General features: G+C 49.7%; 1 protein-coding gene across 1 annotated transcript in view; it reads left to right on the top strand.

Annotated features, from left to right (window-relative positions):
- Positions 1–1,106: 1,106 nt before the first annotated feature.
- Positions 1,107–23,386, top strand: part of rx1 (retinal homeobox gene 1) — a 126,614-nt gene continuing 104,334 nt past the window's right edge. The window contains exons 1-4 of the mRNA XM_068015901.1: positions 1,107–1,188; positions 1,278–1,336; positions 2,118–2,244; positions 2,921–3,051. Coding sequence (XP_067872002.1) covers positions 1,107–1,188; positions 1,278–1,336; positions 2,118–2,244; positions 2,921–3,051 — 399 coding nt within the window. The remainder of the gene's footprint in view (positions 1,189–1,277; positions 1,337–2,117; positions 2,245–2,920; positions 3,052–23,386) is intronic.

The following is a 23,386-nucleotide window of genomic DNA, read 5'->3' as shown; positions in this document are numbered from 1 at the left end:
CTCCTGAACACTCTAGGGTGGCACAGTGGCGCAGTAGTTAGCACCGCAGCCTCACAACTCAGCGACCCGGGTTCAATTCTGGGTACTGCCTGTGTGGAGTTTGCAAGTTCTCCCTGTGTCTGTGTGGGTTTCCTCCGGGTGCTCCGGTTTCCTCCCACAAGCCAAAGACTTGCAGGTTGATAGGTAAATTGGCCATTAGCAATTGCCCCTAGTATAGGTAGGTGGTAGAGGAATATAGGGACAGGTGGGGATATGTGGTAGGAATATGGAATTAGTGTGGGATTAGTATAGATGGGTGGTTGATGGTCGGCACAGACTCGGTGGGCTGAAGGGCCTGTTTCAGTGCTGTATCTCTAAACTAAACTAAACTCTTGCCCTTCTCTGCCCTTTACACTATGACTATCCCAGTCTATATTAGGATAATTAAAGTCCCCTATTATAACTACTCTATAATTCTTGCATCTCCCTGTAATTTCCTTGCAAATTTGTTCCTCCATATCTTTCCCATTAATCGATGGCCTGTAGAATACAACCAGCAATATAACGGTACCTCTTTTTTCTTAGCTCGAATCAAATCAATTCTGTCCTTGACCCCTCTGGGATATCCTCTCTCTCCAGCACTGTAATGTTCTCCTTAATCAATACTCCTCCTTTCTTTCCTTCCCTATCTTTCCTGAACGTCTTGTATCAGAGATATTTAGTACCTAGTCCTGCCAATTTCCCCCCTTTCTTCACCCACAAACAGTGGCCATGCTTTCATCCAATTTCAGCCCACACTCTGGAATTTCCTCCCTAAACCCCTCTCACTCCCTTGCTACCTTTAAGACCTTCCTTAAAATGGACCAACTTCATGATTGCCCCTCCTAATATCTCTTCTGGTTTTGCTTACGCACCTGTGAAGCACCTTGGGACATTTTCCTACGTTAAAGTCATTATAGGCAAGAGAGTGAATGGGTTCAGAGGGAGGGAACGAGTTCAGAGAGAGGGAACGGGTGGATTTAGGAAAGAATGAGTTAGAATAGGAAATGGTACAATGAGTCAGGATTATAACATGTTGAAGATATAAGGGGAGGGAGCACATGTGGGATGGAGTATTTGGAGCTAATATGAACCCAGGGGAGGAATATTCAGAGGAACACTGGCCATTAACAAGATATGAAAGGTTACAATGGGGAGAGATGGACGCAGGCATGAGGAGATCAGATGGAATGCTTTTACATTACAGTTAAAATCAAAATCCAATTAATTCAGTTGCTCTCCTTTTTGATTGCCAACAGCCCCTGAAGAAAATGGTGCTGCTCCCATAACCATCAGCAATACCCCAGCTTCCGGGCAGGTATTGTAAGCAGCAGACTACAAACTGAGGTTAACAAGGGAAATGTAGAACAATTCTTTTAAGTGGTTAGCACCGCAGCCTCACAGCTCCAGTGACCCGGGTTCAATTCTGGGTACTGCCTGTGTGGCGTTTGCAAGTTCTCCCTGTGACCACGTGGATTTTCGCCGGGTGCTCCGGTTTCCTCCCACATGCCAAAGACTTGCAGGTTGATAGGTAAATTGGCCATTAGCAATTGCCCCTCGTGTAGGTAGGTGGTAGGGAAATATAGGGACAGATGGGGATGTGGTAGGAATATGGGATTAGTGTAGCATTAGTAAATGGAATGCAGTACCTGTGGAAGAGCCTGTCACTCTAGAATTGGCTTTTATAGCCACTCCAGGTGCTGCTCCACAAACCACTGACCACCTCCAGGCTCTTACCCATTGTCTCTCGAGATAAGGAGGCCAAAGAAGTATAAATGGGTGGTTGATGGTCGGCACAGACTCGGTGGACCGAAGGGCCTGTTTCAGTGCTGTATCTCTAAACTAAACTAAGGAGGGGCAGTATCAAAATTAATCATTCCTCAATGTTCACAATTTCAATTGATTTTATAACATTTGCAATTTTCATTTAATTGTTTCTCAACCACAAACAAAAGAACATTTATAAATTGAATCCTGAGCATCAATGAATCAGTGAATTATCCCCAGGATCTGCTAAATAAGCCCAGGGTCTGCTAAGTGAGCTGAACTCAGCTGAAGGCTACAGTATGGCGAACTCTAACCGGCCTTGGCATCCCTAGGCTAGGGGAGGAAGACTCAGCTCAGGGCTCCTGAGCATGTTGGAAAGTGACTACAAGTTTGTATATCAAATGAACTTTACAGAGAGCTCTTCTGGAGTTGATGGGTCGAATGGCCTCCTTCTGCACCGTAATGACTGACTCTAAGACCAATTTTGAGGAGGGGGTAGAGTTGTGGCTGTGATGCCTCTCCCTGTCGAATAACTTGGCAGCACTCTCACATGAAGAATGGCCAATTGGGAAGATACCTGGAAAAGGCTGACACCCCTGCACAAGTCAACACCCTCAGGAGAGGAGGGTAGGAAATTGCAGTAGTTCTTCATTTTATTCTGCATCTCTCAATCGGACTTGAAGTGAACCAAAAAACATTAAGTCCTGAGAGTATTCACGTGGCTATAGTGAGCTGACGCAGCTCCTTTAAGTGTTAGCAGATTTTACAGTTAATAGGATCACTGCAGCTTATGTTGTCATCTGATAAAAGTAAGCGGATTGACATGTACGTTGTTCCTTCTTAACCAATTTGCCTTCAATTAGTGTAATTAAGAAACTAGCAAAGCGGTATTGTATTAATATAGTAAAGTGATGAAACTATTAAATCCCCTCTGCAGGGACAAATCAATTTGCCACTCGCCCCGCTGAAAACTAAAATGCAATTATACTAATTTATTAAGTGAATGCTTGAGTTAAGGAGGTTAGATATCATTCATGGGCTGTGCTGTGTCATTGCTGCAACATTTCAATGGAAACAACTTGGGTTTACCAGCATTGATTATCAGTAGTAAGACATCGTATTCTCTGTACACCAGATTCAACCGGGAAGTCCAAATCTTCCCTCTTCTACCCAATTTTCTCCTTCCCTCTCCTGAGGACGCTGATTTGTGCTCGAATACAGATCCACCTGTGCCAGTGCCTCCCTCAAGTGACCTATTCTTCATGCGTAAGCCGAGACACTGAATGTTTGGCGACTATTCGATCAGAGAATATCGCAGTTTTCATCCAGTGTCCAAACATGCACATTTCAGCCCTCCAGCAGGGTCTGTTGATAGTGATAAAGAGGAAGGAAATCTCCCTTCCTTAGCCCGGGGTCTTTGAGGTCATTGTTCTTCTGTTGCCTCTGGGTTATCTCCATCTGTCAAATATATATTTCAATGATTAAAATATTAAATTAAATGATCTGGAATGTACAGCCTGAGGATGATAGAAGCACATTCAATAATGACTTTGCAAGGGATATATACTTGAACAGGAAAAAAGTGCAGGGAGTGGCTCCAATTGGATAGTTCCTTCAAAACAGCGTGATGGGCCAAATGGCCTCCTTCTAATATAAAAGCAAAATACGGCAGCTGCTGGAAATCTGAAATAAAAACAAGAAATGCTGGAAATACTCAGCAGGTCTGGCAGCATTTGTGGAGAGAGAAGCAGAGTTAACATTTCAGGTCAGTGACTCTTCTTCAGAACTGACAAATATTAGAAATGTAGAAGATTTTAAACAAATAAAGTGGGGATGGGGCAAGAGATAACCAAAGAGAAGGTGTTGATCGGACAAGGTCACTGAGAATAACTGATCAGAACGTCATGGAGCAAAGGCAAACGGTATGTTAATGGTGTGCTGAAAGACAAAGTGTTAGTGCAGAGAGGGTGTTAATTGACAAATAAATGAACAGCCTGGCCCCAAGCACAAACATGAAAAAAAACAGTGGGTAGGCACAGTAGAAACAAACTAAACAAACTAAAATAAAATAAATACATAAAAAATTTAAAAAATAACTAAAAGTAAAAATAAAAAGGGGGGCCGTCATGCTCTGAAATTATTGAATTCAATGTTCAGTCCAGCAATCTATAGCATGCCTAATCGGTAAATGAGGTTCTGTTCCTCGAGCTGGCATTGATGTTCACTCGAACACTGCAGCAATCCCAGGACAGAGATGTGAGCATGAGAACGGGGGGTGGGGGTTGTTGAAATAGCCAGCAATTGGAAGCTCAGGGTCATTCTTTCGAACTGAGCGGAGGTGTTTCGCAAAGCAGCCACCCAATCTGCATTTGGTCTCCCCAGCGTGAAGGAGACCACATTGTGAGCAGCGAATATAGTTTACTAAATTGAAAGAAGTACAAATAAATCGCTGCTTCACCTGAAAGGAGTGTTTGGGGCCTTGGATAGTGAGGAGAGAGGAGGTAAATGGGCAGGTATTTCACCTCTTGCGATTGCAGGGGAAGGTGCCGTGGAAAGTGGACGAGGTGGTGGGGGTAATGGAGGAGTGACCACGGTGTCGCGGAGGGAACAATCCCTTTGGAATGCTGACAGGGAAGGGAAAGATGCATTTAGTAGTGGCATCACACTGGATGTGGTGGAAATAGCGGAGGATGATCCTTTGGATCTGGAGGCTGGTGGGTTGGAAAGTGAGGACAAGGGGAACCCTGTCGCAGTTCTGGGAGGGAGGGGAAGGGGTGAGGGTATAGGTGTGGGAAATGGGCCGGACACAGTTGCGGGCCCTGTCAACCACAGTGGGTGGGCGGGGGTGGGGGGGGGAATCCTCAGTTGAGGAAAAAGGAAGACATATCAGAAGCACTATTGTGGAATGTAGCATCATCAGAGCCGATGCATCGGAGACGGAGAAACTGGGAGAATGGAATGGAATCCTTACAGGAGGCAGGGTGTTAAGAAGTGTAGTCGAGGTAGCTGTGGGAGTTGGTGGGCTTACAATGAATTTTGGTAGACAGCCTATCCCCAGAGATGGAGATGGCCTCCTTCTAAACTGAAAACTTAGGGTTGTGATTTACAACATGCCACAAACGTCATTACTGATCCCTGAACAGTGCAACATTCTGAGCAATTTTGCAGCAGAACTCTCGGTGACGGTGAAAATTGCCAGTTTCTAAGCAGACCTGGTGACAGCAAATTATTTGCCCAACTAACGAGTAAGTGGACAAAGCCAGGAGTGAGGCACTGAACCAAACAGGTCATCAGGCCCCAGGTTTGATTTCCAGTCTACCCAGGATTAGTAGTGGGCAGCGGGAGGGGCAACAATTGGCCTCAGCATCCCCAGGGCTAGGAATTGGGACAAATTAGCTCCAGGAGCAAAACCCTTGTCCACTTTAACATCAATGGAAAAGCTGCAGAATCCCGGTGATTTTGTTGTTTTTTTGTTCTGGGGTATGTGCAAAGTTATAGTGGATGAACGGGAAACCTCCGTCCCACCCAGTCCCCAAAGAAATTCACCCCTAGGTCTTGATCCAGTGTAAGAATAAACATCAGACTGGGATAGAAACAGGCTAAGCTGTGATGCCCTTATGGCCAAATAGCTGGTGGCACCCAAAGTGCAGGCTCCCTGATGAAGAATGAGGCACTTAGGTGACATGTCAGTGTGGCTGGTACCTCAGCACCAGCCAGCATTTGGAGAAAGAGAGACCAAAATTAAGCTGAATTATTAAACACTTCTGCCCGATCTACTGTATTTGTAATATGTGATTTGCTTTGCTTTGTGTGGCTATTGTTTCAGAGTTGTGCTCTCTTAATAAGTACAATCCTTTCAACATCCCTGACATGTTGTTACTTGTCATGTTAATGATTTGGAAACTGTTCGAGTTGAACTTCATTAAGAGAGTGTCATCTGCTTATTGAACCCTCTCACCTCTGACCTTGACCTCTGCCTCTGTCACAATCTTTATTTTATCAATGCTACCACAGTCAAGGGTTCCCTACAATTTCCCTTCCTTTCCGTTGCTAAGCTCCAAAATCCCTGTCCAGTACGCTCTTCCTCCTTTCTACATCGACACTTTGTTGAGATCAAAACTTCTCACAAAAAGATCAGGTTAACTTTGAGTGATAGTGGACAGTGTTAAATGGGCTATAGTGAACCAACTAGCTATTAATGTAAAACGAGCTGCCCATTGGCTATCACCCACTGTGCACAATCACACAAAGTCAAAATCTACCTACTCTAACCCGAACGTGTTCTTTCCCTGTTCCTTGAAACTACAGAACAGCCCCATCCCCTCACCTCAGGTTGAAACCCCTTTGCTACACTAGGTAATTGACTTAAGGTGATTGGCAAAAGAAGCAACAGCGTCATGAGGAAAAACCTTTTTACGCAGCAAGTGGTTAGGATCTGGAATGCACAGCCTGAGAGTGTGGTGGAGACAGATTCAATCCAGGCATTCAAAAGAGAACTGGATAATTATCCGAAGGGAAAAACCTAGCAAGGCGACAGGGAAAAAGCAGGGGAGTGGAGTGGGACTAAATGAATTGCTCTTGCAGAAAGCCAGCATAGGCACCTAGGGCCAAATGGCTTCCTTCTGTACTGTAATCATTCTATGTTCAAAATGTTAAACGCCATGAAAATACAGTTCGATTTGAACACATCTGCATGAGCTAAATGAGAGTGCAAACCTATTAACAACAGCGATGCTCATTTTCCTTAAGCGTAACTGTAATTGAAGAATCCAATTGTTTCAGATTGTATTAAATAGAGATGTGAGTTTTTATCAATTAACCTGGACAGAACATTTGTTTGATATTAACCTATTTGCAATGTATTTAAATAGTGAATCGAGTTCCACACAGGAGACAAAGTCACATCAATGCAGTCTGTTTATATATAGATTTGAATTAACATTCATTAACCTACACATATGCAGATTCCGTCCATTGATCAGATGTGCTGTTTGCTGGGGTTATTTATGTTTTCGATTCGGTTGCTTTAACTGGGAAACCCCCTTGTTTCGGCTCTTAAAACCTGAGATTATTGTCATGTGAATTTGCAGAGCGGAGAGAAACTGAAGTTCGGAACCTGCAATCCTCTCTGAAAGAAAAAAAAAGATACAGACTCACAGCATGCCCGCCTTCTATCCGTCCCCAGTAATGAGGGGATTAGAAGGAGTCTCTCCACAGACCCCGGCAGCTCTCATTGTCTCCGGTACAATTGTTTTAAAGAGACCGCGTCCCTTCGTCTGACCTATTTTATACAAAAACTCCAATACATTTACAGCGTTCGTCATATTCTATCAGCCTTCAAAAACTTCACAATTACTTAACTTCCTTTATGGAGTCTCACTCTCCCACACACTGTCACAATTCCAACATATTACCAGCCCTGGAACTGAGGCCAATCCCAACAGAAAGCGGCCTGTTAGAACTAAATACTTAATTATATACTTAATCTCTTATTAATTTCACCTTCAAATTAATTGCAAACCCGACTTTGTACTCACAATAATGTAACTATTATTGCTGAAAGGATTTTAAATACAGTAACATCATACAAAAATAGAACACAATATAACACATTCAGAGCAAATAATTCAAACTAGTTGATGACTTTGAATTATTATTTTTTCTTTAATTTTAAAAAATTCCACCTGCCTCCACAGATCGGTTGAGTTGTAATATGGGGCGAGAGTTAACTGTCGACAGCTGGGAAAGGGAATTTAATTTGGAATAGCAATCCTGACAGAAAGCAGCAAATTAATTTGTGTATAAGGAAAATGCATTTTTAATTTGTTGGATTTCCTCTTTTTTATTCATTTGTGCGATGTGAGTGTCACTGGCAAGGCCAACATTTATTGCCCATCCCGAATTGCCCTTGAGAAGGTGCAAGTTTGTGTGGTGTTGGTAGATCCACAGTGCTGTCAGGAAGGGAATTCCAGGATTTTGACCCAGTCCAAGTCAGGATGGTGTGTAACTTGGAGGGGAACTTGCAGGTGTTGCCATGTGTCTGCTGCCCTTGTTCGCTTAAATGCTAGAAGTTGCGGGTTTGGAAGGTGCTCTTTTCAAAGAATATTTTCAAGACCGATCTGTGTCCAAATAGGAAACCCAGCTACTTGTTATTCGCCCGTTCGACTTAATCTGGAAAGTTTGGAGCAGAGGATAGACAGCAGTCGATAACATAGAGCGGCTCATTCTGGTTGCTGAGAGACTCATTTTAAGCGTGAGATGTTATCAGTTTAATTTTATATCTTAACGCACATCCCAAGAGGTTCAGCTTATACGGATTTTAGCAGCTTTTAATGCACCGTCGTGCATTGCACAGAGAAAGCATAAATGAACTTTAACTGTGGATGAAAGGCACCTGTTTTAACTGGTGTGTTGGTGTGGGGGAGGGGGAGTATTTTACCCCGTGTGTTAGTGTGGGGGGGGGGTACTTTACCTCGTGTGCTAGTGTGGGGGAGGGGGGGTACTTTACCCCATGTGTTAGTGTGGGGGAGGGGGGGTACTTTACCCCGTGTGTTAGTGTGGGGGAGGGGGGGTCTTTTACCCGGTGTGTAAGTGTGCGGGAGGGGGGGTATTTTACCTGGTGAGTTAGTGTGGGGGAGGGGGGGGGTATTTAACCCCATGTGTTAGTGTGGGGGAGGGGGGGGGTATTTAACCCCATGTGTTAGTGTGGGGGAGGGGGGGAATTATACCCGGTGTGTTAGTGTGGGGGAGGGGGGTATTTTACCCGGTGTGTTAGTGTGGGGGAGGGGGGTATTTTACCCGGTGTGTTATGTGGGGGAGGGGGTATTTTACTCAGTGTGTTCGTGTGGGGGAGGGGGTGTATTTAACCCGGTGTGTTAGTGTGGGGGAGAGGATGTATTTTACCCGGTGTTCGTGTGGGGGAGGGGGTATTTTACCCGATGTGTTAGTGTGGGGGAGGGGGTATTTTACTCGGTGTGTTAGTGTGGGGGAGGGGGTTATTTTATCCGGTGTATTAGTGTGGGGGAGGGGGGTATTTTACCCGATGTGTTAGTGTGGGGGAGGGGGTATTTTACTCGGTGTGTTAGTGTGGGGGAGGGGGTTATTTTATCCGGTGTATTAGTGTGGGGGAGGGGATGTATTTTACTCGGTGTGTTAGTGTGGGGGAGGGGGTTATTTTATCCGGTGTATTAGTGTGGGGGAGGGGATGTATTTTACCCTGTGTGTTAGTGTGGGGGAGGGGGGTATTTTACCCGGTGTGTTAGTTTGTGGGAGGGGGCTATTTTGCCCGGTGTGTTAGTGTGGGGGAGGGGATGTATTTTACCCGGTGTGTTATTGTTGGGGAGAGGTTTGTTACCCAGTGTGTTAGTGTGGGGGAGGGGGGGGGGTATTTTACTCGGTGTGTTAGTGTGGGGAGGGGGGGTATTGTACCCGGTGTGTTAGTGTGGGGGAGGGGGGGTATTTTACTCGGTGTGTTAGTGTGGGTGAGGGGATGTATTTTACCCGGCGTGTTAGTGTGGGGGAGGGGGGTATTTTGCTCGGTGTGTTAGTGTGGGGGAGTGGATGTATTTTACCCGGTGTATTAGTGTGGGGGAGGGGGGTATTTTACCCGGTGTGTTAGTGTTGGGGAGGGGGGTATTTTACCCGGTGTGTTAGTGTGGGGGAGGGGGGTATTTTACTCAGTCTGTTAGTGTGGGTGAGCGGGGGCTATTTTACCCGGTGTGTTATGTGGGGGAGGGGAGGGGGTATTTTACCCGGTGTGTTAGTGTGGGGGAGGGGGGGTATTTTACCCGGTGTGTTAGTGTGGGGGAGGGGGGGTATTTTACCCGGTGTGTTAGTGTGGGGGAGGGGGGGTATTTTACTCAGTGTACTAGTGTGGGGGAGAGGGGGTATTTTACTCGGTGTGTTAGTGTGGGTGAGGGGATGTATTTTACCCGGTGTGTTAGTGTGGGGGAGGGGGAGTATTTTATCCTGTGTGTTTGTGTGGGGGAGGGGGATATTTTACCCGGTGTGTTAGTTTGTGGGAGGGGGCTATTTTGCCCGGTGTGTTAGTGTGGGGGAGGGTTTTTTTTTTACTCGGTGTTAGTGTGGGGGAGAGGTTTGTTACCCAGTGTGTTAGTGTGGGGGAGGGGGGGTGTTTTACTCAGTGTCTTAGTGTGGGAGAGGGGGTGTATTGTACCCGGTGTGTTAGTGTGGGGGAGGGGGGCTATTTTACTCAGTGTGTTAGTGTGGGGGAGAGGTTTGTTACCCAGTGTGTTAGTGTGGGGGAGGGGGTGTATTTTACCCGGTGTGTTATGTGGGGGAGGGGGTATTTTACTCAGTGTGTTAGTGTGGGGGAGGGGGTGTATTGTACCCGGTGTGTTAGTGTGGGGGAGGGGGGTATTTTACTCGGTGTGTTCGTGTGGGGGAGGGGGTATTTTACCCGATGTGTTAGTGTGGGGGAGGGGGTATTTTACCCGATGTGTTAGTGTGGCGGAGGGGGTGTATTTAACCCGGTGTGTTAGTGTGGGGGAGAGGATGTATTTTACCCGGTGTTCGTGTGGGGGAGGGGGTATTTTACCCGATGTGTTAGTGTGGGGGAGGGGGTATTTTACTCGGTGTGTTAGTGTGGGGGAGGGGGTATTTTACCCGATGTGTTAGTGTGGGGGAGGGGGTATTTTACTCGGTGTGTTAGTGTGGGGGAGGGGATTATTTTATCCGGTGTATTAGTGTGGGGGAGGGGATGTATTTTACCCGGTGTGTTAGTGTGGGGGAGGGGGGTATTTTACCCGGTGTGTTAGTTTGTGGGAGGGGGCTATTTTGCCCGGTGTGTTAGTGTGGGGGAGGGGATGTATTTTACCCGGTGTGTTATTGTTGGGGAGAGGTTTGTTACCCAGTGTGTTAGTGTGGGGGAGGGGGGGGTATTTTACCCGGTGTGTTAGTGTGGGGGAGGGGGTTATTTTATCCGGTGTATTAGTGTGGGGGAGGGGATGTATTTTACTCGGTGTGTTAGTGTGGGGGAGGGGGTTATTTTATCCGGTGTATTAGTGTGGGGGAGGGGGTTATTTTATCCGGTGTATTAGTGTGGGGGAGGGGATGTATTTTACTCGGTATGTTAGTGTGGGGGAGGGGGTTATTTTATCCGGTGTATTAGTGTGGGGGAGGGGATGTATTTTACCCGATGTGTTAGTGTGGGGGAGGGGGTATTTTACTCGGTGTGTTAGTGTGGGGGAGGGGGTTATTTTATCCGGTGTATTAGTGTGGGGGAGGGGATGTATTTTACCCGGTGTGTTAGTGTGGGGGAGGGGGTTATTTTATCCGGTGTATTAGTGTGGGGGAGGGGATGTATTTTACTCGGTGTGTTAGTGTGGGGGAGGGGGTTATTTTATCCGGTGTATTAGTGTGGGGGTGGGGATGTATTTTACCCAGTGTTCGTGTGGGGGAGGGGGGTATTTTACCCGATGTGTTAGTGTGGGGGAGGGGGTATTTTACTCGGTGTGTTAGTGTGGGGGAGGGGGTTATTTTATCCGGTGTATTAGTGTGGGGGAGGGGATGTATTTTACTCGGTGTGTTAGTGTGGGGGAGGGGGTTATTTTATCCGGTGTATTAGTGTGGGGGTGGGGATGTATTTTACCCTGTGTGTTAGTGTGGGGGAGGGGGGTATTTTACCCGGTGTGTTAGTTTGTGGGAGGGGGCTATTTTGCCCGGTGTGTTAGTGTGGGGGAGGGGATGTATTTTACCCGGTGTGTTATTGTTGGGGAGAGGTTTGTTACCCAGTGTGTTAGTGTGGGGGAGGGGGGGGGGTATTTTACTCGGTGTGTTAGTGTGGGGAGGGGGGGTATTGTACCCGGTGTGTTAGTGTGGGGGAGGGGGGGTATTTTACTCGGTGTGTTAGTGTGAGTGAGGGGATGTATTTTACCCGGCGTGTTAGTGTGGGGGAGGGGGGTATTTTGCTCGGTGTGTTAGTGTGGGGGAGTGGATGTATTTTACCCGGTGTATTAGTGTGGGGGAGGGGGGGGGGGTATTTTACTCGGTGTGTTAGTGTGGGGAGGGGGGGTATTGTACCCGGTGTGTTAGTGTGGGGGAGGGGGGTATTTTACCCGGTGTGTTAGTGTTGGGGAGGGGGGTATTTTACCCGGTGTGTTAGTGTGGTTGAGGGGGGTATTTTACCCAGTGACTTAGTGTGGGGGAGGGGATGTATATTACCCGGTGTGTTAGTGTGGGGGAGGCGGTTATTTTACCCGGTGTGTTAGTGTGGGGGAGGGGGGTATTTTACTCAGTCTGTTAGTGTGGGTGAGCGGGGGCTATTTTACCCGGTGTGTTATGTGGGGGAGGGGAGGGGGTATTTTACCCGGTGTGTTAGTGTGGGGGAGGGGGGGTATTTTACCCGGTGTGTTAGTGTGGGGGAGGGGGGTATTTTACCCGGTGTGTTAGTGTGGGGGAGGGGGGTATTTTACTCAGTGTACTAGTGTGGGGGAGGGGGGGTATTTTACTCAGTGTACTAGTGTGGGGGAGAGGGGGTATTTTACTCGGTGTGTTAGTGTGGGTGAGGGGATGTATTTTACCCGGTGTGTTAGTGTGGGGGAGGGGGAGTATTTTATCCTGCGTGTTTGTGTGGGGGAAGGGGATATTTTACCCGGTGTGTTAGTTTGTGGGAGGGGGCTATTTTGCCCGGTGTGTTAGTGTGGGGGAGGGGGGCTTTTTTACTCGGTGTTAGTGTGGGGGAGAGGTTTGTTACCCAGTGTGTTAGTGTGGGGGAGGGGGGGTGTTTTACTCAGTGTCTTAGTGTGGGGGAGGGGGTGTATTTTACCCGGTGTGTTATGTGGGGGAGGGGGTATTTTACTCAGTGTGTTAGTGTGGGGGAGGGGGTGTATTGTACCCGGTGTGTTAGTGTGGGGGAGGGGGTATTTTACTCGGTGTGTTAGTGTGGGGGAGGGGGGTATTTTACTCGGTGTGTTAGTGTGAGGGAGGGGGGTATTTTACCCGGTGTGTTATGTGGGGGAGGGGGTATTTTACTCAGTGTGTTAGTGTGGGGGAGGGGGTGTATTTAACCCGGTGTGTTAGTGTGGGGGAGGGGATGTATTTTACCCGGTGTTCGTGTGGGGGAGGGGGGTTTTTTACCCGATGTGTTAGTGTGGGGGAGGGGGTATTTTACTCGGTGTGTTAGTGTGGGGGAGGTGGTATTTTACTCGGTGTGTTAGTGTGGGGGAGGGGGTATTTTACTCGGTGTGTTAGTGTGGGGGAGGGGATGTATTTTACCCGGTGTGTTAGTGTGGGGGAGGGGGGTATTTTACCCGGTGTGTTAGTTTGTGGGAGGGGGCTATTTTGCCCAGTGTGTTAGTGTGGGGGAGGAGATGTATTTTACCCGGTGTGTTAGTGTTGGGGAGAGGTTTGTTACCCAGTGTGTTAGTGTGGGGGAAGGGGGGGGTATTTTACTCGGTGTGTTAGTGTGGGGGAAGGGGGGGGTATTTTACTCGGTGTGTTAGTGTGGGGGAGAGGGGGTATTTTACTCGGTGTGTTAGTGTGGGTGAGGGGATGTATTTTACCCGGTGTGTTAGTGTGGGGGAGGGGATGTATTTTACCCGGTGTGTTAGTGTGGGGGAGGGGGGGTATTTTACTCGGTGTGTTAGTGTGGGTGAGGGGGAGTATTTTATCCTGTGTGTTTGTGTGGGGGAGGGGGATATTTTACCCGGTGTGTTAGTTTGTGGGAGGGGGCTATTTTGCCCGGTGTGTTAGTGTGGGGGAGGGTTTTTTTTTTACTCGGTGTTAGTGTGGGGGAGAGGTTTGTTACCCAGTGTGTTAGTGTGGGGGAGGGGGGGTGTTTTACTCAGTGTCTTAGTGTGGGAGAGGGGGTGTATTGTACCCGGTGTGTTAGTGTGGGGGAGGGGGGCTATTTTACTCGGTGTGTTAGTGTGGGGGAGAGGTTTGTTACCCAGTGTGTTAGTGTGGGGGAGGGGGGGTGTTTTACTCGGTGTCTTAGTGTGGGGGAGGGGGTGTATTTTACCCGGTGTGTTATGTGGGGGAGGGGGTATTTTACTCAGTGTGTTAGTGTGGGGGAGGGGGTGTATTGTACCCGGTGTGTTAGTGTGGGGGAGGGGGGTATTTTACTCGGTGTGTTCGTGTGGGGGAGGGGGTGTATTTAACCCGGTGTTCGTGTGGGGGAGGGGGTATTTTACCCGATGTGTTAGTGTGGGGGAGGGGGTATTTTACTCGGTGTGTTAGTGTGGGGGAGGGGATTATTTTATCCGGTGTATTAGTGTGGGGGAGGGGATGTATTTTACCCGATGTGTTAGTGTGGGGGAGGGGGTATTTTACTCGGTGTGTTAGTGTGGGGGAGGGGATTATTTTATCCGGTGTATTAGTGTGGGGGAGAGGATGTATTTTACCCGGTGTTCGTGTGGGGGAGGGGGTATTTTACCCGGTGTGTTAGTGTGGGGGAGGGGGGTATTTTACCCGGTGTGTTAGTTTGTGGGAGGGGCTATTTTGCCCGGTGTGTTAGTGTGGGGGAGGGGATGTATTTTACCCGGTGTGTTATTGTTGGGGAGGGGGGGGTATTTTACTCGGTGTGTTAGTGTGGGGAGGGGGGGTATTTTACTCGGTGTGTTAGTGTGGGGAGGGGGGGTATTGTACCCGGTGTGTTAGTGTGGGGGAGGGGGGGGTATTTTACTCGGTGTGTTAGTGTGGGGAGGGGGGGTATTGTACCCGGTGTGTTAGTGTGGGGGAGGGGGTTATTTTATCCGGTGTATTAGTGTGGGGGAGGGGATGTATTTTACTCGGTGTGTTAGTGTGGGGGAGGGGGTTATTTTATCCGGTGTATTAGTGTGGGGGAGGGGGTTATTTTATCCGGTGTATTAGTGTGGGGGAGGGGATGTATTTTACTCGGTATGTTAGTGTGGGGGAGGGGGTTATTTTATCCGGTGTATTAGTGTGGGGGAGGGGATGTATTTTACCCGATGTGTTAGTGTGGGGGAGGGGGTATTTTACTCGGTGTGTTAGTGTGGGGGAGGGGGTTATTTTATCCGGTGTATTAGTGTGGGGGAGGGGATGTATTTTACCCGGTGTATTAGTGTGGGGGAGGGGGGTATTTTACCCGATGTGTTAGTGTGGGGGAGGGGGTATTTTACTCGGTGTGTTAGTGTGGGGGAGGGGGTTATTTTACCCGGTGTATTAGTGTGGGGGTGGGGATGTATTTTACCCTGTGTGTTAGTGTGGGGGAGGGGGGTATTTTACCCGGTGTGTTAGTTTGTGGGAGGGGGCTATTTTGCCCGGTGTGTTAGTGTGGGGGAGGGGATGTATTTTACCCGGTGTGTTATTGTTGGGGAGAGGTTTGTTACCCAGTGTGTTAGTGTGGGGGAGGGGGGGGGGTATTTTACTCGGTGTGTTAGTGTGGGGGAGGGGGGGTATTTTACTCGGTGTGTTAGTGTGGGTGAGGGGATGTATTTTACCCGGCGTGTTAGTGTGGGGGAGGGGGGTATTTTGCTCGGTGTGTTAGTGTGGGGGAGTGGATGTATTTTACCCGGTGTATTAGTGTGGGGGAGGGGGGTATTTTACCCGGTGTGTTAGTGTTGGGGAGGGGGGTTTTTTACCCGGTGTGTTAGTGTGGTTGAGGGGGGTATTTTACCCAGTGACTTAGTGTGGGGGAGGGGATGTATATTACCCGGTGTGTTAGTGTGGGGGAGGCGGTTATTTTACCCGGTGTGTTAGTGTGGGGGAGGGGGGTATTTTACTCAGTCTGTTAGTGTGGGTGAGCGGGGGCTATTTTACCCGGTGTGTTATGTGGGGGAGGGGAGGGGGTATTTTACCCGGTGTGTTAGTGTGGGGGAGGGGGGGTATTTTACCCGGTGTGTTAGTGTGGGGGAGGGGGTATTTTACTCAGTGTACTAGTGTGGGGGAGGGGGGGTATTTTACTCAGTGTACTAGTGTGGGGGAGAGGGGGTATTTTACTCGGTGTGTTAGTGTGGGTGAGGGGATGTATTTTACCCGGTGTGTTAGTGTGGGGGAGGGGGAGTATTTTATCCTGTGTGTTTGTGTGGGGGAGGGGGATATTTTACCCGGTGTGTTAGTTTGTGGGAGGGGGCTATTTTGCCCGGCGTGTTAGTGTGGGGGAGGGTTTTTTTTTTACTCGGTGTTAGTGTGGGGGAGAGGTTTGTTACCCAGTGTGTTAGTGTGGGGGAGGGGGGGTGTTTTACTCAGTGTACTAGTGTGGGGGAGGGGGGGTATTTTACCCGGTGTGTTAGTGTGGGGGAGGGGGTATTTTACTCAGTGTACTAGTGTGGGGGAGGGGGGGTATTTTACTCAGTGTACTAGTGTGGGGGAGAGGGGGTATTTTACTCGGTGTGTTAGTGTGGGTGAGGGGATGTATTTTACCCGGTGTGTTAGTGTGGGGGAGGGGGAGTATTTTATCCTGTGTGTTTGTGTGGGGGAGGGGGATATTTTACCCGGTGTGTTAGTTTGTGGGAGGGGGCTATTTTGCCCGGCGTGTTAGTGTGGGGGAGGGTTTTTTTTTTACTCGGTGTTAGTGTGGGGGAGAGGTTTGTTACCCAGTGTGTTAGTGTGGGGGAGGGGGGGTGTTTTACTCAGTGTCTTAGTGTGGGGGAGGGGGTGTATTGAACCCGGTGTGTTAGTGTGGGGGAGGGGGGCTATTTTACTCAGTGTGTTAGTGTGGGGGAGAGGTTTGTTACCCAGTGTGTTAGTGTGGGGGAGGGGGGGGGTGTTTTACTCGGTGTCTTAGTGTGGGGGAGGGGGTGTATTTTACCCGGTGTGTTATGTGGGGGAGGGGGTATTTTACTCAGTGTGTTAGTGTGGGGGAGGGAGGTATTTTACTCGGTGTGTTAGTGTGAGGGAGGGGGGTATTTTACCCGGTGTGTTATGTGGGGGAGGGGGTATTTTACTCAGTGTGTTAGTGTGGGGGAGGGGGTGTATTTAACCCGGTGTGTTAGTGTGGGGGAGGGGATGTATTTTACCCAGTGTTCGTGTGGGGGAGGGGGGTATTTTACCCGATGTGTTAGTGTGGGGGAGGGGGTATTTTACTCGGTGTGTTAGTGTGGGGGAGGGGGTATTTTACTCGGTGTGTTAGTGTGGGGGAGGGGGTATTTTACTCGGTGTGTTAGTGTGGGGGAGGGGGTTATTTTATCCGGTGTATTAGTGTGGGGGAGGGGATGTATTTTACCCGGTGTGTTAGTGTGGGGGAGGGGGGTATTTTACCCGGTGTGTTAGTTTGTGGGAGGGGGCTATTTTGCCCAGTGTGTTAGTGTGGGGGAGGAGATGTATTTTACCCGGTGTGTTAGTGTTGGGGAGAGGTTTGTTACCCAGTGTGTTAGTGTGGGGGAAGGGGGGGGGTATTTTACTCGGTGTGTTAGTGTGGGGGAGGGGGGTATTTTGCTCGGTGTGTTAGTGTGGGTGAGGGGATGTATTTTACCCGGTGTGTTAGTGTGGGGGAGGGGGGTATTTTGTCGGTGTGTTAGTGTGGGGGAGTGGATGTATTTTACCCGGTGTGTTAGTGTGGGGGAGGGGGGTATTTTACCCGGTGTGTTAGTGTGGGGGAGGGGGGTATTATACCCGGTGTGTTAGTGTGGTTGAGGGGGGTATTTTACCCAGTGACTTAGTGTGGGGGAGGGGGTGTATTTAACCCGGTGTGTTTGTGTGGGGGAGGGGGTATTTTACCCGGTGTGTTAGTGTGGGGGAGGGGGGTATTATACCCGGTGTGTTAGTGTGGTTGAGGGGGGTATTTTACCCAGTGACTTAGTGTGGGGGAGGGGGTGTATTTAACCCGGTGTGTTTGTGTGGGGGAGGGGGTATTTTACCCGGTGTGTTAGTGTGGGTGAGGGGGGGTATTTTACTCAGTGTGTTAGTGTGGGGAGGGGGTATTTTAACCGATGTGTTAGTGTGGGGGAGGGGGTTATTTTATCCGGTGTATTAGTGTGGGGGAGGGGGAGTATTTTATCCTGTGTGTTTGTGTGGGGGAGGGGGATATTTTACCCGGTGTGTTAGTTTGTGGGAGGGGGCTATTTTGCCCGGTGTGTTAGTGTGGGGGAGGGTGGGTATTTTACTCAGTGTGTTAGTGTGGGGGAGAGGTTTGTTACCCAGTGTGTTAGTGTGGGGGAGGGGGGGTATTTTACTTGGTGTCTTAGTGTGGGGGAGGGGGTGTATTGTATCCGGTGTGTTAGTGTGTGGGAGGGGGGCTATTTTACCCGGTGTGTTAGTGTGGGGGAGGGGGGGTATTTTACTCGGTGTGTTAGTGTGGGTGAGGGTGTGTATTGTACCCGGTGTGTTAGTGTGTGGGAGATGGGCTATTTTACCCGGTGTGTTAGTGTGGGGGAGGGGGGGTTTTTACTCGGTGTGTTAATGTGGGGAGGGGGGCTATTTTACTCAGTGTGTTAGTGTGGGGGAGGGGGGGTATTTTACTCGGTGTGTTAGTGTGGGGAGGGGGGGTATTGTACCCGGTGTGTTAGTGTGGGGAGGGGGGCTATTTTACTCAGTGTGTTAGTGTGGGGGAGAGGTTTGTTACCCAGTGTGTTAGTGTCGGGGAGGGGGGGTATTTTACTCGGTGTGTTAGTGTGGGGAGGGGGGGTATTGTACCCGGTGTGTTAGTGTGGGGAGGGGGGGTATTTTACTCGGTGTGTTAGTGTGGGTGAGGGGATGTATTTTACCCGGTGTGTTAGTGTGGGGGAGGGGGGTATTTTACCCGGTGTGTTAGTGTGGGGGAGGCGGTTATTTTACCCGGTGTGTTAGTGTGGGGGAGGGGATGTATATTACCCGGTGTGTTAGTGTGGGGGAGGCGGTTATTTTACCCGGTGTGTTAGTGTGGGGGAGGGGGGTATTTTACTCAGTCTGTTACTGTGGGTGAGCGGGGTCTATTTTACCCGGTGTGTTATGTGGGGGAGGGGGTATTTTACTCCGTGTGTTAGTGTGGGGGAGGGGATATTTAACCCGGTGTGTTAGTGTGGGGGAGGGGGGGGGGGGTTATTTTACTCAGTGTGTTACTGTGGGTGAGCGGGGTCTATTTTACCCGGTGTGTTATGTGGGGGAGGGGGTATTTTACTCAGTGTGTTAGTGTGGGGGAGGGGGTGTATTTAACCCGGTGTGTTAGTGTGGGGGAGGGGGGGTTATTTTACCCGGTGTGTTAGTGTGGGTGAGGGGGGGTATTTTACCCGGTGTGTTAGTGTGGGTGAGCGGGGTGACATTACCCGATGTGTTAGTGTGGGTGTGGGGGGGTATTTTACTCAGTGTGTTAGTGTGGGGGAGGGGGGGTATTTTACTCGGTGTGTTCGTGTGGGGGAGGGGGGTATTTTACCCGATGTGTTAGTGTGGGGGAGGGGGTTATTTTATCCGGTGTATTAGTGTGGGGGAGTGGGAGTATTTTATCCTGTGTGTTTGTGTGGGGGAGGGGGATATTTTGCCCGGTGTGTTAGTGTGGGGGAGGGTGGGTATTTTACTCGGTGTCTTAGTGTGCGGGAGGGGGTGTATTGTATCCGGTGTGTTAGTGTGGGGGAGGGGGCTATTTTACCCGGTGTGTTAGTGTGGGGGAGGGTGGGTATTTTACTCAGTGTGTTAGTGTGGGTGAGGGTTTTTTTTTTACTCGGTGTTAGTGTGGGGGAGGGTGGCTATTTTACTCAGTGTGTTAGTGTGGGGAGGAGGTGTATTTAACCCGGTGTTTTAGTGTGGGGGAGGGGGGGGGGTTATTTTACCCGGTGTGTTAGTGTGGGGGAGGGGGTTATTTTATCCGGTGTGTTAGTGTGGGGGAGTGGGAGTATTTTATCCTGTGTGTTTGTGTGGGGGAGGGGGATATTTTATCCTGTGTGTTAGTGTGGGGGAGGGGGTTATTTTATCCGGTGTGTTTGTGTGGGGGAGGGGGATATTTTACCCGGTGTGTTAGTTTGTGGGAGGGGGCTATTTTGCCCGGTGTGTTAGTGTGGGGGAGGGTTTTTTTTTTACTCGGTGTTAGTGTGGGGGAGGGGTTTTTTTTTACTCGGTGTTAGTGTGGGGGAGGGTGGCTATTTTACTCAGTGTGTTAGTGTGGGTGAGGGGGGGTATTTTACTCGGTGTCTTAGTGTGCGGGAGGGGGGTGTATTGTATCCGGTGTGTTAGTGTGGGGGAGGGGGCTATTTTACCCGGTGTGTTAGTGTGGGGGAGGGGGGTATTTTACCCGGTGTATTAGTGTGGGGGAGGGGGGTATTTTACCCGGTGTGTTAGTGTGGGGGAGGGGATGTATTTTACCCGGTGTATTAGTGTGGGGGAGGGGATGTATTTTACCCGGTGTGTTTGTGTGGGGCAGGCGATTATTTTACCCGGTGTGTTAGTGTGGGGGAGGGGTGATATTTTACTCGGTGCGTTAGTGTGGGGGAGAGGGGATGTATTTTACCAGGGGTGTTAGTGTGGGGGAGGGGGTATTTTACCTGGTGAGTTAGTGTGGGGGAGGAGGGGTATTTTACCCAGTGCGTTAGTGTGGGGGAGTGGGGTATTTTACCCGGTGAGTTAATGTGGGGGAGGGGGGTATTTTCCTCAGTCTGTTAGTGTGGGGGAGGGGGGATATTTTACCCAGTGTGTTAGTGTGGGTGAGGGGGGTATTTAACCAGTGTGTTAGGGTGGGGCAAAGGGGTATTTTACTCAGTGTGTTAGTGTGGGGGAGGAGTGGTATTTTACCCGATGTGTTAGTGTGGGGGAGGGGGGTATTTTACCTGATGAGTTAGTGTGCGGGAGGGGGGTATTTTAGTCAGTGTGTTAGTATGGGGCAGGGGGGTCTTTTGCCCGATGTGCTAGTGTGGGGGAGGGGGGTTATTTTACTCGGAGTGTTGGTGTCGGGGAGGGTTTTTTTAAAACTCTGTGTGTTCGTGTGGGGGATGGCTTTTTTTTAAGCCGGTGAGTTAGTAAGGGGGAGGGTTTTTTTTTTAACCCGGTGTGTTAGTGTGGGGGAGGGGGGTATTTTACTCAGTGTGTTACTGTGGGGTAGAGGGGGTATTTTACCCAGTGTGTTAGTGTGGGGAGGGGGTTATTTTACTCAGTGTGTTAGTGTGGGGGAGGGGGGTATTTTCCCCAGTGGGTTAGTGTGGGGGAGGGGGGTTATTTTACCCGGTGTGTTAGTGTGGGTGAGGGGGGTATTTTACCCAATGTGTTAGTGTGGGGGAGTGGATGTATTTTACCCGGTGTATTAGTGTGGGGGAGGGGGGTATTTTACCCAATGTGTTAGTGTGGGGGAGTGGATGTATTTTACCCGGTGTATTAGTGTGGGGGAGGGGGGTATTTTACTCGGTGTGTTAGTGTGGGGGAGGGGGGCTATTTTACTCAGTGTGTTAGTGTGGGGGAGGGGGGGTATTTTACTCGGTGTCTTAGTGTGGGGGAGGTGGGTATTTTACTCGGTGTGTTAGTGTGGGGGAGGGGGGGTATTGTACCCGGTGTGTTAGTGTGTGGGAGGGGGCTATTTTACTCGGTGTGTTAGTGTGGGGGAGGGGGGTTATTTTACTCGGTGTCTTAGTGTGGGGGAGGGGGGGTATTTTACTCAGTGTGTTAGTGTGGGGGAGGGGGGGTATTTTACTCGGTGTCTTAGTGTGGGGGAGGGGGGGTATTTTACTCGGTGTCTTAGTGTGGGGGAGGGGGGGTATTTTACTCAGTGTGTTAGTGTGGGGGAGGGGGGGTATTTTACTCGGTGTCTTAGTGTGGGGGAGGGGGGTATTTTACTCGGTGTCTTAGTGTGGGGGAGGGGGGTATTTTACTCGGTGTGTTAGTGTGGGGGAGGGGGGGTATTTTACTCGGTGTCTTAGTGTGGGGGAGGGGGGTATTGTACCCGGTGTGTTAGTGTGTGGGAGGGTATGTATTTTACCCGGTGTGTTAGTGTGTGGGAGGGGATGTATTTTACCCGGTGTGTTAGTGTGGGGGAGGGGATGTATTTTACCCGGTGTGTTAGTGTGGGGGAGGGGGGTATTTTACTCGGTGTGTTGGTGTGAGGGAGGGGGGTATTTTACCCGATGTGTTAGTTTGTGGGAGGGGGCTATTTTGCCCAGTGTGTTAGTGTGGGGGAGGGGATGTATTTTACCCGGTGTGTTATTGTTGGGGAGAGGTTTTTTACTCGGTGTGTTAGTGTGGGGGAGAGGTTTGTTACCCAGTGTGTTAGTGTGGGGGAGGGGGGGTATTGTACCCGGTGTGTTAGTGTGGGGGAGGGGGGGTATTTTACTCGGTGTGTTTGTGTGGGGAGGGGGGGTATTTTACTCGGTGTGTTTGTGTGGGTGAGGGGATGTATTTTACCCGGTGTGTTAGTGTGGGGGAGGCGGTTATTTTACCCGGTGTGTTAGTGTGGGGGAGGGGGGTATTTTACTCAGTGTGTTATGTGGGGGAGGGGTTATTTTACTCAGTGTGTTAGTGTGGGGGAGGGGGTGTATTTAACCCGGTGTGTTAGTGTGGGGAAGGGGGGGGGGGGGTTATTTTACCCGGTGTGTTAGTGTGGGGGAGGGGGTATTTTACCCGGTGTGTTAGTGTGGGTGAGGGGGGTATTTTACCCGGTGTGTTAGTGTGGGGGAGGGGGGGTATTTTACCCGGTGTATTAGTGTGGGGGAGGGGGTATTTTACCCAGTGTGTTAGTGTGGGTGAGCGGGGTGACATTACCCGATGTGTTAGTGTGGGGGAGGGGGGGTATTTTACTCGGTGTGTTAGTGTGGGTGAGGGGATGTATTTTACCCGGTGTGTTAGTGTGGGGGAGGGCGGGTATTTTACTCAGTGTGTTAGTGTGGGGAAGGGGGGTATTTTACCCGGTGTTCGTGTGGGGGAGGGGGTATTTTACCCGATGTGTTAGTGTGGGGGAGGGGGAGTATTTTATCCGGTGTATTAGTGTGGGGGAGGGGGAGTATTTTATCCTGTGTGTTTGTGTGGGGGAGGGGGATATTTTACCCGGTGTGTTAGTGTGGGGGAGGGTTTTTTTTTAACTCGGTGTTAGTGTGGGGGAGGGTGGCTATTTTACTCAGTGTGTTAGTGTGGGGGAGAGGTTTGTTACCCAGTGTGTTAGTGTGGGGGAGGGGGGTATTTTACTCGGTGTCTTAGTGTGGGGAGGAGGTGTATTGTATCCGGTGTGTTAGTGTGTGGGAGGGGGGCTATTTTACCCGGTGTGTTAGTGTGGGGGAGGGGGGTATTTTACCCGGTGTGTTCGTGTGGTTGAGGGGGGTATTTTACCCGGTGTATTAGTGTGGGGGAGGGGGTGTATTTTACCCGGTGTATTAGTGTGGGGGAGGGGGTATTTTACCCGGTGTGTTAGTGTGGGGGAAAGGTATTTTACCCGGTGTATTAGTGTGGGGGAGGGGGGTATTTTACCCGGTGTGTTCGTGTGGTTGAGGGGGGCATTTTACCCGGTGTATTAGTGTGGGGGAGGGGGTGTATTTTACCCGGTGTATTAGTGTGGGGGAGGGGGTATTTTACCCGGTGTGTTAGTGTGGGGGAGAGGGGTATTTTACCCAGTGTGTTAGTGTGGGGGAGGGGGTATTTTACCCGGTGTGTTAGTGTGGGGGAGAGGGGTATTTTACCCGGTGTGTTAGTGTGGTTGAGGGGGGTATTTTACCCAGTGACTTAGTGTGGGGGAGGGGATGTATTTTACCAGGGGTGTTAGTGTCGGGGAGGAGGGGTATTTTACCCAGTGCGTTAGTGT

Source organism: Heterodontus francisci, chromosome 36, assembly GCF_036365525.1.
Source record: "Heterodontus francisci isolate sHetFra1 chromosome 36, sHetFra1.hap1, whole genome shotgun sequence".
Lineage (NCBI taxonomy): Eukaryota > Metazoa > Chordata > Chondrichthyes > Heterodontiformes > Heterodontidae > Heterodontus > Heterodontus francisci.
This window is presented reverse-complemented; position numbering and strand designations above follow the sequence as displayed.